The sequence below is a fragment of the Falco peregrinus genome, chromosome Z, assembly GCF_023634155.1.
Source record: "Falco peregrinus isolate bFalPer1 chromosome Z, bFalPer1.pri, whole genome shotgun sequence".
Lineage (NCBI taxonomy): Eukaryota > Metazoa > Chordata > Aves > Falconiformes > Falconidae > Falco > Falco peregrinus.
The window spans coordinates 29,689,477-29,706,335 of NC_073739.1; the positions used below are offsets into that span (position 1 = coordinate 29,689,477).

General features: G+C 44.6%; 1 protein-coding gene across 1 annotated transcript; it reads left to right on the forward strand.

Annotated features, from left to right (window-relative positions):
• The first annotated feature begins 4,951 nt into the window (after nucleotides 1-4,951).
• Nucleotides 4,952-16,859, forward strand: TRIM14 (tripartite motif containing 14). Its single transcript, XM_055791074.1, is given in 9 exon segments — nucleotides 4,952-5,269; nucleotides 9,849-9,944; nucleotides 10,838-11,071; nucleotides 12,114-12,263; nucleotides 12,779-12,932; nucleotides 13,460-13,552; nucleotides 16,264-16,516; nucleotides 16,518-16,717; nucleotides 16,720-16,859. Coding segments are annotated over 9 exon segments (1,638 nt in total).

Sequence of the window (16,859 nt, forward strand, 5' to 3'; positions counted from 1 at the left end):
AAGGGAGACTATGGGGAGAGAAGTTAAGAAGCAGTGCAGAGCTTATTTGAGTGCTAGGAGCCTGGGCCATCACATAGTCTTGTTCAATAACTGAAGACAAACTGCTCAATTCAAGAGCTGGGGCCAGTGAGTGAAACAAGAAGGAACTATACTCAAAGAATGGAAATAATTTTTCATGCAACAGATTAGTAACAAAATGAGATACATAGAATAATGTTTGTATGACCTGCCATCTGAAAAAAAAAAAGACCCTTAACAGTTGGCTGTGATAGTTTTGTATAGTAATTAGAAAGTATTTCTTTAAAAATTCATATAATAATCATGTTAATTGAAAGAGGAAATTATGCATACTGTTGCTGCTAGAACATGTGGGTTTGCAATATCTGAAGTATTAGTTCTTTTACAACTTGCTCTTACTCTGCCATTTACTGACCTGCTGTTGACCATAAGGCGTGTACAGAGGGTAATTACTACTCCTTTGCAACATACACTTCCTTTCTACCTAAGTCTAGTCCAACATGGAGAGCCAGGAGCACTCCGGGCCTGTATGATTTCATGATGTGAACCAATTTGCCTGGCCTTATGACATTTTGCTATGTCCTTTTCCTTTCAAAGAGCAAGGCCAAATTAAAAATATGTATTTACTGCAAACTGCCCTTCATCTTACTCTGTACACCATTGCAGCTTGATGCAGCATCAGCAGTTTTAAGGAAACATAGCAGGGAAAGGAGATTGCAGAGAATGAAAGGAAATTATTGCTCTTTGGTTTTAAGACTTCAACATGGAGAATGATCAGTTAGCAACAAAAGGAGTAAATGCAGTTGAGAACTACAAAGGATACAGCATCAAGAAATAAAGATGTCAGCTTCAGTCTTAGATGATTGCTCACTCACACACTAAAATAATTCTTCACCAGACCATCTGTCTGTGTTACTAATGGGGTGTCTGGTTCAACGAATGAATGGTGTTGACATAATATTTAGTGAGTTTCTGCAATGCACGGTCATTAACTGTACACAAAAGGACAGGAATTCATACAACGTCTGTATGGTTTGACAGTTACTGACCAGTATCAATACCATATGCTGAGAAAATCAGAGAATATATTACAGTAATGTATTTGTAGGTCATCCAATTCTGCATACCCTCATTTTTGTTTGTCATTGTCCTCAACAAGTTAAGTTTCATCAATTTATTAATAGAAGAAGAGCAAAACAAGTAGAGAATTGTTCTGTGACTTGAATTTACCACAAGGGATGGGGGCAGGGGAAAGAGCCAGAAGCACAGGCCTTCAGCTTAACCAAAGAACTCCATGCCTGAAGTGAAAGGTATAATATGTCCTAAGCCATTAAGAAAATAACTGATGATCTACTTTCTTAGGGTATCAGAAATCTGAAGCACAGGTGATATTTGTTGATGCTGGTTAAGAAGTGTATTCCTTGCAAATCCACATATACCAAACACCCCTGGGGCACTGCCTTCCAGAGGATTGCCTGGGATTTTGCAGAAGTGGGATTTTGCAGCTAGTGTCCCCAAGGTGAGTCCATAATTTTTCTTCTGATGGATTTTGCAGGAACTAATGCCAAGGGGAATCTCAGCATCCAGTGTCTTAGATCACAGTGTCCCTGAGCTTCAGAAATGTTCAGAATGTTGTCATAAATGGAGGTAGATGGGAAAAGAAAATGCAGAAAAAAGTAATGATCTTCCCCTTATTGATAGTTACAGCATTGTCTGTAGCAAACAGAGTAAGTCACAGAAAAAAACCTATGGCTGAAGCCCAGTAGTACAAGAAAAGAAAGACAAGAACAAAACTAAAGCAGTACAAGACAGGGAGAGTGGGCATGTGAAATGCACAGATAATAAAGCCAAACAGAAATTCTACATTTCCTAGCACTAAGCGGCAATCCCCCTCCCAGCTGCATATCCAGACTATGTGCTTACATTGAAACTTGCTGCCTCCCTCCTAGTTGTCTTCCCCCAATCAAACCCCAAGACAAGTCTTGCACGTTCTGCGCATCTCCATGCTGGATATGCAGCCTAGATCCTGTGTGGGACTTAGAACACCACGCACTAGAGAATCCCTCTCCTCCCTGTGAAAGAAGTATCCCCTAAGCCATTGCAAGGCTGTGTGGACTGTGGCACAACTCAGTGCATAAGATAGCAGCCATGGGAGAACGTGTTTTCGTCTTGAACACTGTGAGTAGTACCTAATTTGTCTCTTCACATTTGCCTCGAAGTCCAGCCTGTGTCCTCCCTGTCAAAAAAATGTAGCTGTTGCTTCTTATGTTGCTGACATCGGAGGGGAAAGAGTCCACAAGAGATTGCTTTGGTGAGCTAGACCTGCTCTGTTGTCCTGTATTTGGCTGGGATAAGGTTAACTTTTCTTGTCAGTAACCGGTACAATGTAGTGTTTTGGATTTAGTGTGAGGATAATGTTCGTAACACACTGATATTTTTAGTTGTTGCTGTAGTGGGTCTGCCTGGCAAGGTTTTGTAGTGGAGGGGGCTACAGGGGTGGCTTCTGTGAGAAGCTGCTAGAAACTTCCCCCATGTCCAATGGAGCCAATACAAGCACAACAGTCAATTGCAGTTCCATCTACAGTAAAATACTCAGGCAAAAGTGTATGTCTTACTTCAGAAGAGAACAGAGTGATTCCAGTTGGAAGGGACCTACAACAATCATCTAGTCCAACTGCCTGACCACCTCCTGACTGACCAAAAGTTAAAGCCTGTTACTAAGGGCATTATCAAAGTGTCTCTAAACACTGACAGGCACAGGGCATCAAACACCCCTCTAGGAAGCCTGTTGCAGAGTTTGACCACCCTCTTGGTAAAGAAATGCTTCCTAATGTTCAGTCTAAACTTCCCCGGCTGCACCTTTGAGCCATTCCCATGCATCCTGTCACTGGACCCCAGGGTGACGGGATCAGCACCTCCCTCTCCACTTCCCCCCCTCAGGCAGCTGTAGGGAGCAATGGGGTTACCCTCAGCCTCCTTCTCTCCAAACGAGACGAACCCAGAGCCGATAGCGGCTCCTCACAGGACATGCCTTCCAGCCCTTCCAGCTTTGTTGCCCTCCTCTGGGTGCATTCAAGTGCCTTAGCAGCCACCTTAAATTTTAGGGCCCAGAACTGCACACAGTAGTCAAGGTGAAGCTGCACCAACACTGAATTTGTGGGACAAGCACTTCTTTTGACCAGCTGGTTGTGCTGTGTCCGATGCAGCTCAGGATATGCTGTTTGCCCTCTTGGCTGCCAGGGCACACTGCTGACTTGTATTGAGCCTGCTGTCGGCCAGCGCCCAGATCCCTTTCTGCAGGGCTGCTCTCCAGCCACTCCTCTCCCAGTTTATACTTGTATCCAACATGACTCTGTCACCTGTGCAGAACCCAGCATTTGTTCTTGTTAAATTTCATGACATTGATGGTTGTCCGATGCTCCAGTCTGTCTAGATCCCTCTGCAAGGCCTCTTGCCCCTCAACAGAGTCAACAGCACCTTCCAGTTCAGTATCATCAGCAAACTTGCTAATGGTGCATTCCATTCAACACCTGCATCCGGATTGTAGGTAAAAACATTGAACAGAACTGGCCCTAGAACTGAGCCGTGAGGAACAGTGCTGATGACTGGCCATGTGCTGGATGCAGCCTCATTCACTGCAGCCCTTTGATCCTGGCCATTCAGCCAGTTCTTCACCCAGCACACCAAGTATCTGCTCATCTCACAACTGGACAACTTATTCAGAAGGATGCTGTGAGGGACAGTATCAAAAGCTTTACTAACACCCAGAAAAACTACATCCTCCGCCTTCCCTTCATTCCCTAAGATATCATAGAAGGATATCAAATCAATTAAACAGGACATGCCCTTTGTGAACCCTTTGTGACCATGCCTGATGATTGCATTGGCCTTTAAATGCTTTTCAACAGCACCCAGTACAATCTTCTCCATGATTTCCCAGGAACTGAGGTTAGACTAACAGGTCTGTAGCTCCCTGGGTCTTCCCTCATGGCCACCTTGTAAACTGGAATAACACTGACTAGCTTCTACTCAGCAGGGACCTCGCTGGACTCCCAAGAGCTTTGGCAGATGATCGAGGGATCCTGCCATAACATCCACCACCTCCTTCAGTACTCTGGGATGAATCCTATCTGGACCCATGGACTCACGAACATTCAACTGATACAACTGATACCTTACAATTTCAGTGCCCACAAATGGAAAGTCACTGTTCCTGCAGTCCTGGTCCTCCAACTCAGAGGACCGGGCAGCCCAAGGTCTATCATCAGTATTAAAGGTTGAAGCATAAAAAACATTGAATGCCTTAGCTTTTTCTTCATCCCTATTTGTCAGGGATACTTTCCTATTTGGTGTTTTAAAAGGTGTGTGTTTCTGAAAGGGTTTGCCAGTACACAGCCAACTCAGTAACACCACAAGACAAAGGAAAGCTTTCAAAATATCAGTTTGAAGTAATTCTGACACTCCTTTAATGCATACTATCTTTCCATAATGCTGCAGTAAGTATAGTTGGAAAACTACGTGTTTGAGAGTGTATTTTGCTAAAAATTAGCAAGAACAATGTATACATCAATACATTTCTGATAACCTAGAACAATTTTCTGTATTTTAAAATTATATAGTGAGCAATTAAGCCACAAAAGAATTTCTACTTTCATTTACTTTCTTAATGGAAATGTTAAAACAGAAAGAACGTTCAGTGCCAGTAAAATTAGAAACTTCAAAATTTTATTTATTTTTCAGGAAAATGAAAATTACACATGAAAATTGAACTGATGTGGCACTACTAAGATGGGCATTCCTCATCGGCACAGCTGGAATTCCCCGGAGCAGGCCATGTGCCAGCCGGGGCACCTGATGGTGACGGCTCCCTGGCGGGCTGTACGCCCCTGCCACCCCTGGGACATGGCAGACGTGGCTGTGTACATGGCTGTACATGTACACGGCTGCATGCCCCCATGCCCCAGGTGTCGCCGAGGCCTGGGGCTGCGGCTGTGCGTCCCCACAGTTCTGCCAGGACTGTGGGCCCTGTGTCTGTGCCCTCTGCGGGGCCCTGGGCCTGCACCGCGTCCACCTCCTGCCCCACGCCGTCTGCCACAAGCAGATGAGTGTTGCCAAGGGCTGCGGGCCATGCGGCAGTGGCAGGCCTGGCCCGGCCAGTCGGGCCCACCTGCCTGTGGCCTGGCTTTGTGTTGTTAGCCAGTGGCTGTGGAGCTTGGCGTTTGTTGTCACAGCGGTTTTGAGGGCTGTGGCAGTGGGCAGTGTTTTGACAAGTGCTTTGTAAACCCCATGCGGAGAGGGGCCAGCATGCTGTCACTGCACAGGGACATGGTGGTTCGTGTGCGAGAGGGAGGGAGCTGTCTCCGAGTGCAGTCACAACCCAAGCACACACATAACGGGGACAAGGGGGAGGTGACATGTCAGGTCACACACAGCAACACTTTCTTCTCACACCTTGTGTAGTTGCCCTGGGGTGGGGTGGTGGTTTTTGCATTGCTGGGCTGGAAGTACCTTTGTCAGAAACACAGAAAATCAGGAGACGAGGAAAGGCCATTTCTATTTATCCCTTCCCCCGTTGCTGTAGCTTGCCAGACCACAGTGAATCCCCATGCAGGGAGCCTGTTCTCTGACGGCTCCATAGGGATGAGGGGCAGGGGCTGCTGCAGGTGAACCCTGGGAGGCAGCTGAGCACCACACGGCTGCCTGCTCACTCCCCCTGCCCTGCCTGGTGGTACAGAGGAGGAGGAAAGGAAGACTAAAACCAAGAAGACTCGTGAGTTGAGATAAAAATAGTTTCATAAGCAAAGAAGAAGTGGAAGAAGAGGGAAAGAGAATAAAGCGAGTCATGCCAAGGCAGTCACTCACCACCTCCCATGGGCAGACCAGTGCCCAGCCAATTCCTGGGCAAAAGATGGATAAACCCACCTTAACCCCCTTCCTTTCTGTTTTGTTGCTGAGCATGACATTACATGGAGTATCTCTCTGGTTAGTTTGGATCACCTGCCTGCTTGTGCCCCCTCCCACCCTCATGTGCACTGTAGTATAGTCACATGTAAAACACAGCACCATGGGAGCTGTTATGGGGAAAATTAACTCCATCCCAGCCACAACTAGCATAAGGCTCTTCCCTAGGCTTTTTTTATTCGTCCCAGTTTAGCTGTCCATTGAGCAGCCCCAGGAGGCTTTGTAAGCTTGCTTCCTCCTTGTGCTTTGTTTTATTCAGGAGAGCATGCTGAGGCCTGCATACTGAGATGCTAAGTTTGGAGGCTTAAAAATTAGTAACACAGAGGTTTGATGTTTGGAAGCTTTTTTTTTTTTTTATCTCCACAATTTCAGAGAGCTCCTTCCCATTCCTACTCTGGCATTCTGGAGCAGCGTTACTAGGAAGTTCCCTTGTTCCCTCAGACAGTTGTCAGATGCACAGGTCATGCCAAATTACTCTGGCATTTTATTGCACTTTGTGTTAGCAGTATGAGGGCAGGGGGCAGTACACTAGGCTGCAAGCAAACAGAAGCACAGGGGAAAGACCACTGAAGATTTCAGAGTGACTCAGAGCACTGTTCCTGCCTGCTGGTACGCTTTCATGTCCCTCTTGCAGCTGGGAGCTCACTACAGCGTTTGCATTCCCTTCATGACACCGGGGCAACGTGCAGATGCAGGTATCGTGTGGTGGCAATGTGATCTGAGCCAGGGTAAGGAGCACAAAGCAACAAGTTATGTTGGTTCCCTGGGAGTCTGTTGGCCACAGGGGAGCAGGTGCTGTGGATAACTAGCTGTTTGTCTCTGTGCCAAAAAGGAACTGAGCAGGGTAGAAACTTGGGTCCCTGTGTGACACTGTCCCTTGGAAGTGTCTGCTAACATCTACTGGCTTAGGGCTGCAGAGATTTGGGGCACAAACTGTCAAAAGTAGTCATAGCCTAAGAGATAATATTTTGAGTAGTGATTTTCTTTGCTGGGTGATTTTTTGCAGCCTTTGTGATGTGACATCAACCACAACATGTGAGAATCTTCCTCAGTGCTTTTAGCAAATCATGGCTGTGGATCCTAAGAAAAAATGAGAACCGTTGTGCAGGGTCCCTCAGCTAGTTCATCCCTGGATCTAAGGTTATATAAGATCATCTAGAAGGAAGCTCCCTGTGCTCCTGAATGCAGGGCACAGGACCAGCATGCTTATGTCATGGTTTAAACCCAGTCAGCAACCAAGGACCACACAGCTGCTCACTCACTCCCCCCTCACCCAGAGGGGCAGGGAGGAGAATCAGAAAGGAATGTGAAACTCAGAGTTGAGATAGGAACAATTTCATAGGTAAAGCAAAAGCTGTGCATACAAGCAAAGCAAATCAAGGAATTCATTCACTGCTTCCCATGGGCAGGCAGGTGCTCAGCCATCACCAGGGAACAGGGCTCCAGCACACGGAACGGTTACTCAGGAGGACAAACACCACAATGCCAAATGTCCCCCCTTCCTTCTTCTTCCCCCAGTTTATATACTCAGCATGATGTCATATGGTATGGAATACCTCTCTGGCTAGTTCATGTTAGCTGTCCTGGCTGTGTCCCCTCCCAGTTCCCCGTGCCCCTCCAGCCCTCTCACTGGCAGGGCCCGAGAGACTGAAAAGTCCTTGACTTAGTATAAACATTACCCAGCAGCTACCAAAACCATCTGTGTCCTGTCAACATTGTTCTCTCACCAAATCCAAACCAAAGCACTGTACCAGCTAAGTAGAAAATTAACTCTGTCCCAGCCAAAACCAGGACAGCTTGATATGTATCCTGTGAGCGTGACTGGAGCTACAAGTCTCCTCTCTCAGAAATCCTTGCTTTTACAGTGTTTTCACTTGCGTGAGTTGGGGCATCCAGGCAATCCCTAAAGGAATGTTTCAGAGTTGGTTCCTCAGGGTGAATGACATGGGTTGCCTGCCACCATTGCAGACACAGTGTCTCCACTACCACGAAGCAGCCCGTTCATTTATCTCGGCAAAGCAAGTAATGCTTAACCATAAATGCTTGGGGTTGACATAAATATTTGCATATGATCACTCTTCTGAGGGAGTGAGTGCCTGAGGTGATGTGTTTTACTAGCAGCAAAGGAAGAGTGGGTTTTGTTTTGTGGTCTTTGTCAGTCTTAGAGGAAGAGAATGACATCTAGGTTGTAAAATAAATTGAGGAAGGCTGGTACATAGTAGAACTCCTGGATCTTCATGTGCTGCAGAACCCTCATGGCCCTTCAGGAACAAGACTGAAAAATTGTGGCTGGAATGAACAGCATGACATGAGTGTCTTGCTCCATGCAAGAACATTTATCTGTTTGCACAGATGTGCCTGTGCCAAGGGAATTCCAGATACAAGTTTCTGACTTTATCTGGGAGCCCAATTTCTTCTGATTCTGTCATAATGAGTGAAACATTGCATGTGTTTTCAAAGGAGCACTTGTCAGAAATGCAAACTGTTGCCCGTGAAGCAACAGTTACACTCAGTTTTTCTACCAGGCAGAGTTTAAATGCCATGCTGAGCTGGGGATGTTGCACTGAGCTAGTACATGTGCACGCACATGTTTTTGACTGGGTCCCAGGGGCAGAACAGGACACTAATAACAGCTACAGCTCGGGAGCTTGTCTGGTGTTTACTGACAGGCTCTGTTACAACACTGGTGCACTGAGAGCATGGGGCAGCATTGCCTGGATCTTTCATGGAACTAATGACAAAAGTGCATCACCAAGTGCACCAAGACTGTTAAACTTGCTGGACAGAGGACAGCCCATTTTGGAGGGCTCTTGGTGAGAAACTGTGGAGGCTAGACATAGCAGAATATTAACGATGCTGTGCTGCTCAGTGCATCTCAGGGCACACCACAAGTATCACAGATCACTGTGTGTAGAGGGATTTTTAAGGGACCAAGGACATATGTTACCATTGTCCGGGTTGGACAACCCAGGCCTGTTAGTTGAAGCTGCAGAGCAGTTTTAAATCGTCCCGGGAACAAGCAGTGTGAGAAGGAAAACAAGCTATGCACAAACAAGCAGCTAGGTGCGGAGCAAGTCCTGGGAACCGCGAAATCAACACACTGTCATTGGCACACTCTGATCAGGTGCCTGCAGCATGCCCACCGGTCAGCCACACGGACGCCCGCGTGGCCCAGAGACTTTTATCCGATCACCTGTGTGTAAAGTCTGGTGAGCGGTCTGTTTAAGTTATAAATATGACCTGTTTGTTTAATAAAGTGAGCACGGCATGTAGCCATATTGGTGTGATTGTCGGGACTTGGCCGACTCTCCACGGGGGACCCTCGTCGACTGTGATTACCAGCCAAGCTGATAATATTTGTTGTTGCAGGCATTCAGACTACATCATCACTGTAAGTGATAGTGGCATCTTTCTGATTGGTCTTTTGTACACTGGGAAGCATCCTGAACATTCACTGGGGTTTGACTCTAGACAGAGCCTCCCACTGGTGCTTTCAAGAACAGTACTTGGCTAGCTGCCCTGCAGCTGCTAAATGCACAAGCATTTAGTTGTCTTGAAATACACAGTGCCATGGATTCAAAGATTAAAATATTTTTTTTTCACCCATAGGTTTCCCTGTTCCTTATGGAGATGGTACTAATTTTGTTATGAGGATGGTACTAATTTGCAAGCTCTCTGAATCTTTCCAGTATGAGGACCAGGAGCAGGTGGAAATCCTTATGTTTCATCACTACTGTCCTTAGTAAGCCCCGTAAACTGGGTGTTTCAGTGACATACTCTCCTATAGGAAAGCAAGTTGTATAGATCTCTGGTTTTTACATATGTTGTTTTGATACAATATTTTTTTATTTTGTTTCATTGCTGTATAGAAGCTCATGGCATTGTGCTTGAAGGATCTAGAAGAGATAAAAGAGCAAGAAGCTGGTAACCGATGAAGTGTAGAGCAGGCTGCTAATGATCTGAAGGTGAAGTGTGGTTTGCTTCTCCACTGGATGGTCATTTTCCAAGGACAGACATTTTGCTTTCTCTGTAGCTATTCAAAGACCCAGGCAGCTACTCCTTCAGGAAAAGAGTCTATTCCCTGTATCCATCACAACATATTACTGCCAAAGGGAGAGAACAGGGAAAGAGTTTCCAAAGGCCTGGCCCTCACCCCCTGATCAGCCGAACATCTCTGGAAGAGCGGTGTTGAAATTTTTGTGCAGAGGAATATTAAATAGCCCCAACTACATTTTATTCTGGCTTCACTGATGTTGCATTGCACTGAACTGCATTATTGAATAGTCTGACTTCAGAGCTAAGTAAATGCAATTACAGTTCTTTGATTCTGTCTTAAGAGTGGGAACGTATGCTAAGCTCCATGTCACTTATAGAGCATGAAATGGCTTTTGCTCTGAGGAACATCTCTAAGCATCTCTGTTACAGAAACATCAGTAAGACATTTCTCTCTGTAGAGTTTTGGGACATTGTGGTTTGATGCCACTTTGTTTTGAAGTGGCTTTCTTTTCCTAGCAGCTCCCTGACCCTAGCTTGCTTTAAAAGTGGGCAAAGTGTTGCTACTGAAGGACCAGATCTGCTGCTTGTAGCATTTTGACCTGACCCTATTACATTCCAGCTGCAAACAGCCTTTTCTGCAAAAATAAGCATCTTGGAATCTGCCCTCAAGCTTTTCCATCCACGACATCAGCAAGTAAATCCTAGCTGCTCTCCCTTAAGCGGTAAACACCTGTTCCTCAAGAAATGCAGCAAATCAGTAAAATTCAACCAAAAATGTAACATTGAAAGCCTGGGAGAGAAGTGCCTGTAAAGTTTATGGTCTGTTGAGTAGCGGCGGGACACTTTTCTGCTTCATCTATAGGCATGTGCCATTATGAGCAAAACGCAGCTGTCAGACAAAGTGACTGAGCTCCTGTTACTTCTTCAGGAAGAGGAGAGTCTCACAAAAAACTTAATTGATGGAAAGACTCAGGAAGCCCCGGAAGCACATGATCAGCAGTTGGAGTCCTGTCGACAAAAGCTTGTAGCCCTAGAGACTTTCTCACATCGAATCAGACAAATACAATAGCACAGTGATCCTGTTCGGTTGCTGGAGGTGGTATTGTATGGTCTCTTTCTACCTCTTACCCTCATAGTCCTTGGTAAACTGTCTTAGTGATCTCATCTGTAGATTCTTCTGTGCATAAGCAGCATCTTTCTCACTTTTTAATCCTTTTGTTCGTATTTTGGTGTACCGGTTTGGTTCCTGATTTTTGAGCTGTTAGATGTTCCTTCTATGGCATTGATTTCAACTCTATGAAATTCATGAAAACATATGGAACAGAGTTAGACACATCTCTTAATCTTGAAGACAAATGCTGTATCAGGTCTTGCGTTATGTACTGTTACATGAAGGTCTGAGGAAAGACAGTCCTCTTAGGAACCTTAGGAGGAAGGCTAAATTTTCTCATTTTTTTAATCACAGGAGATCCTAATCACCCTGAGTAATAGCCATTATTTTACTGGAGGGGAGCAGTGTTTTTCTTTTTGCCTACAGATAAATGTCAGCTTATCTTGCCTAATGAAATTCTTCTCCTGGCTTAGGAAGGGTGTGTTGCCATGTGCCTATGCCCTGACACAGCCAAAGGATGCCATTCTCCATGGGAAGGCCTGTGGTGCATTTTTACATCCTTGCAACTTAGCAGACTTTAGAGGTTTTGTTGTTGTGAATGACATGGTCCTGGCATTCTGCCAGGTGTGCTAGCAACACACCTCCACGTGGGAAGCTGCTCTCCATGGTTTGGGAGATATTTTTTGTGGGGGATGTTGGGTTCTATTCTTTAGATTGCTTTTAAAACTTAGTGGTTTAATGTTCCCGTTGTTGGGATTTTCTGCAAAGGGCCCTAGCCAGGTTAAACTCATTCCCATCTTGGAGTGTCCCGGAAGGGCCTCTTTTAACAATGACTGCTGGGTTGTCCATCTTCGAGGTAGGCCCTGGCTCCACTGGCAGGAGGAGCTAATGGGCAGGCTAATGAGCTAATAGGCAGGTTCCATAATGATGGAGTTGTCCTTGCTCTGTGGTGTGTGGGAGCTGGGAGGGAAGAGTCCATTCATGTCACTGTCTCTACTAACTGGAGAATTTGGCTTTCTGCCTTCAGCAATGCACAGAAATCGAGAAGGAAATGCAGGAGCCCAGGTACCTGTTGGAACAATGGCATCCAATACCTCTCTCATTTGAGCACATACTTGAGCACTTTGTGACATTTATTCAGTCCATTCTACAGAAACCACTGGAAGCCTGGCTTAAGGTACCTGGGAGAACGCTGTGAATTTTGCTTTCTCCTGGCCTCCTTTTAAATAAAGTGAGGCCTGTAAGTAAGAGCAGGACTTTTTACCAAATCAGATGGAGAAAACAGCAGCTTTTTGGGCGTGGGTACTGTTCTCTAACAGCATTTGTGTAATGTTCCTATAGCGGTGGTGGTTTGGGAACATAAGAGCTTCCTCTTTCAACTCTGAGGATGGCCTTTTGTGCCTTAGAATTTGTCTGATGCTTTTTTGCAGCTTGATCAGTTATTTCAACACACCTACACAACGTAGCTGTTCTATCCTTTCAGTCACTGCTGGGTGTAAGTGCTGTGGCATGGAACATCAGGTATCTGGCAAATTTGAAAGCTTTTTCTAGTTGATGTACCTGGTGATACCTGTCTCAGGCAGAAATTCTCTAGCCTTTGGTACTTTAAAGATGGATTAACACGTTCAGCTTAGAGCTCCTTCTGTCTTTGAGCTGGTATTTCACCCTTAAGTGACCTTTGGCATGATTAAGGCAAGGAGTTTCCTAAGGAGACACATTGCCACAAAGCCAGATAACCATGGGGAAACTTTGCCACTTGTTGAGTTAGCAGGGCAACACACCAGCCATCACATTTCACTGAACTACTTTTTAATAATCCCTTTCCTGAGAGTTGCCACCAAGAACGGTAAAGCAGGGTGCAGGGGAAAATGGTCAGACCAGATCTGAAAGGACATTGCAGGATGTGTGATGAATTGGTAGACAGTACCGTGCAGGTACTCTGTAGCTAGCATCTGCCATTGCCTTTAGCTGCCTGACTCTGTTCTCATCTGATAAGGGTGCTTTTTGAGGTTTTTTGACGCATTTTGAGGAATGGGGGGTGCTTACTTGGGGTTGTGTCCAGTTGTGTGGTTCCTTAGCAACACTGGGATCCAGCACCTCCATACTGTCTGAAGAGTATAATGTCAAAAGCATACAGAATGATAGCTCTTCCCCAGCAAAAGTAACACAGTTTGTCCCATGAAGTTAGAAAATGGAGTCTGGCAGCATGTCTTTCCCCAGAACATGGGTGACATTCACACCGAAGAGGCAAAATCCAAATACCTTGTCCAGCAAAATTGTCCATGGTGTTCCATTTTTAAAATCTTCTTGACAGTACAGCCATGTTCTTCCACCGGCAGACTCCCTAAACTGTCCCTTTCCACCTCTGTCCAGACATTTTCAGTAGCCTTAATGCCACTGCAAAGAAGGAGCCTGGAACGGTGTTGAAAACCATGTCTTCTGTTGATTGGTTGCTTTTCTTAAAACGTAAGTATGGTTGAATTAAAGTTAGAAGCATTCCAAACACTTGTGGCTCTTGTGTTCTGTACAAACTTAATATCCCCATTGTTTTCCTGCTGGAAGTGACTTGGAACAAAGAATCATGATAGTCAGTCCTTCAGAAGAAAGAATCCTGTAGTGTGCTGTTTTAACTGCATAAATAATTCCTGTTTCCTGTCTTTTGTCACCAGCTGTGTGCACAGGTGTGACTTAGGACCTATTCAGGCCACATGAATGCCAATACTAGCTTTTCTAACTAAAGGGTGGTGGAGATCACAGGAAGATGTTGCATGTGTGAGATGTACCCCTGTAGTGGTACACTTTTGGAAGTTTTAACATTGTTTACAGACATAGTACCAAAATCAAAATCCTGAAGTCTTTCTTTTTGTTTAGCAAATGATGATGCTTCAGTTAACACCCACTGCATGTACAGTGCAATATATTTGCTTCTCCATTTCACTGCAGATTGCAGCGGGTAGAGTATCAGTAGCTGGCGCTCTAGCACCATGGCATGCATTTCACACACGAGCATCATTCTGTGCATGTCTTTGCCTCAAACGAAGCAACCGCTTCATCTCTGGTACCCAGGTGTGCGCAGTGATCCTACCCAGATGAAGATGATCTGTTAGTTAGGCTCCGTGTATAAAACAACCGACAATGGTGCATCACTGGTTCCTGTATTTTAAACACAGCTGATGTCAGAGTCCAGACCAAGGCAAGGAGGATGTGTGGGGTCCTCTGTATCTTATAAAGTATGTGTACTGCTTTCTTTTCTGAAACACTACAGACAAGTATTAGAGCGCAAGTCTTTGTTGCAATTACATGTGTAGTGAATGGATTCTTGCTTAATGCAAGGTGTCTGTCCTCTCTTGTGGGCATTTTAACAGGCTACAGTGTGGGTGCTTTTTCACAGTGAATTTTGGGAGACCATACTTACTTAGCCTTCCCTGCTCAGGCAGGAAATCGTGGGAGAGTAACAAAGGACCAACAGAGAGTGAAGGGGAATGGTTTATGCATTGCTTTGATGGCAGAGGAGAGGATCCCAGACTGAATTAAAACAGCTTCTGGGCTTTAGACTGTGGAATATGCCAGTCAGTCCTGGTTAGACATATTTATTTTGGGGGAGAGGGCTCTATGCGACAATATAGGAGAGGAAATAGCAACAAATTCATTCAGTTACAAAGGCAGATTTCTCTCATACAGTAACCTGCTGTATAATTACCTTTCATTTCTAAGTTCAACACCGAAGAGCAAGGAAAATAATGAAGTTCTTGCTTCAGTGGGTCTGTTGCCCCCTATTTTGTGTTCCTTTAGTACTATGCTGCCTGTAAAGCCAAGTGAAAGACTGTACTCTGTGATATCACAGGTCCAAATATGTCATTTCAGATATGCAATACTGCAGAGAAATAAAGAAGTCTGGATTTTGAAATATTATAAACACTTGTTTCCCTAAGCCTAATTTAAAAAGCAATTTACTTAGTTTGAAAAGGAGATTCAGGATATTAAATGTATTTGTCATCTTTAAACATCTGAGCTTCAGAGTGTATTTAGACAAAGATTAAATTCATATTTGGTCAAAAAAAACAGCTATGAACTGAGTGAAATGTGACTCAGACAGTTTCATTGCAAGTATACTGCTGTTCAGTCCGTGTCTGGATGTATTGTTTTCTTCATTTACGAGAGAAAATAGATGTGCTTATTATTTGGAATAGTTTTAAGATTACAAGTTAAGTTTATATCTAATAGCCAGTACTCTAGAAAGTACTGTAATTCATGAAAATGTATGTTCTTTTAGGTACCAAACTCCTGATGCTGGTTTTGTCAGGCTTGACAGAAAGAGTGAAGGGGATTGTTTAAGGATGCCAGATGCTGTTTTCGAAGGGAGGATATAGATTGTTTCTAGAACATGAAATCAGAAAACACATGCCAACACATGCCAATTATTGAGATAGAGTAAGTTATGAAAACTTTTGTGGGACGTGCAGCAATTCAACATTGTAGGACAAGTGTCTTGAGAAAAATCTAATCTTAAAAATCTTGTAGCTTTTTGACCTGTCCTCTGTGATTGTGTCGTTTCAAACTTGTTTGACTGTACTTTTTTTTTTTCCCCTGGCTTTGTGATTTCTGGTCCTGTGACAGCTGCTTCATGGTAAAAATATTGTAAGCTGCTGCTAAGACAGTGATTTCCAAGGTGTAGTTTCAGACTGTGATTTTTCTTTTCTAAATGTCCGGTCAGGTGAACTGCTATAAATCCCCTGGGAGCTGTTAAGTTGTTCCTTTGCAATGTACATGAGAAACAGACTCATAGTGCATCTTCACATGGGATTTCAGCGGAACGGGATCTCACGACCCATGAGTCTGCTCTAGTGCCCTCTAAAACCCTTAGGCTGCAATCCCACCAGAAGTCTCCCAACTATTCTGCATAAAGCAATGTTCGCTCCCCACCTAGCTGTATTCATCTTCATTTGTAAACCATGCATATACTGACTTATATATGTCTTTTACTGACCTGCTTTATAGCCTACACAACTTTAAAGCATCGGTGCACGTAGTAGTGCAATGCTTTCTATTAAAAATGTCAGGTTTTCCCTTGCAAAACTGCAGGTCACAAGACATGTCTTCTGCAGGTTTTTTATAACTTGGACTTCTTTCAAGAGTCATGATAAATGTAGTAAATATGTTTATGGCTTTGACTGCAGATGCAAGATCACCAACCTGGGAATATGACAGCCTTCATCCAAGGCTGACATTGTCTGATGACGGTCTTGTATTAAGCTGTAACCGGAGGAGGGTACTTTACCCTTGTGGTCCCCAGAGATTCGATAAATTATGGCAAGTGCTAGGGAGAGACGCATTCCTCTCCAGAAGCCATTACTGGGAAGCTGATGTGCTTCACGCTGGAGCAGGATAGTGGATTGGCACAGCCTACCCTTCCACTGGCAGGAAAGGAGACTGAAACCTGTCAGCTGGGCTGGAATAGAGCACCTTGGTGCCTTAAGAAATTTGATTTTGAATACTGGGCATTTCACAAGGGGGAGAGAATCCCTATCTCGATAGAAGATGATCCTGATCACATTGGCATTTTTCTGGATTATGAAGCAGGAATCCTTTCATTCTACAATGTTACTGATGGCGTGGCTCACTTGCACACCTCTGCTGCGAGTTTACAGAACCAGTTTACCCAGCCTTGAGGCTCTGGGAAGCGTCCATTGGAATATGCAAACTAACATTAAGGATGTTAGTTTGCAAACAGCAAAAGCAAAATAAAGCCTTCTATTTCATGCTTTGTCTATGA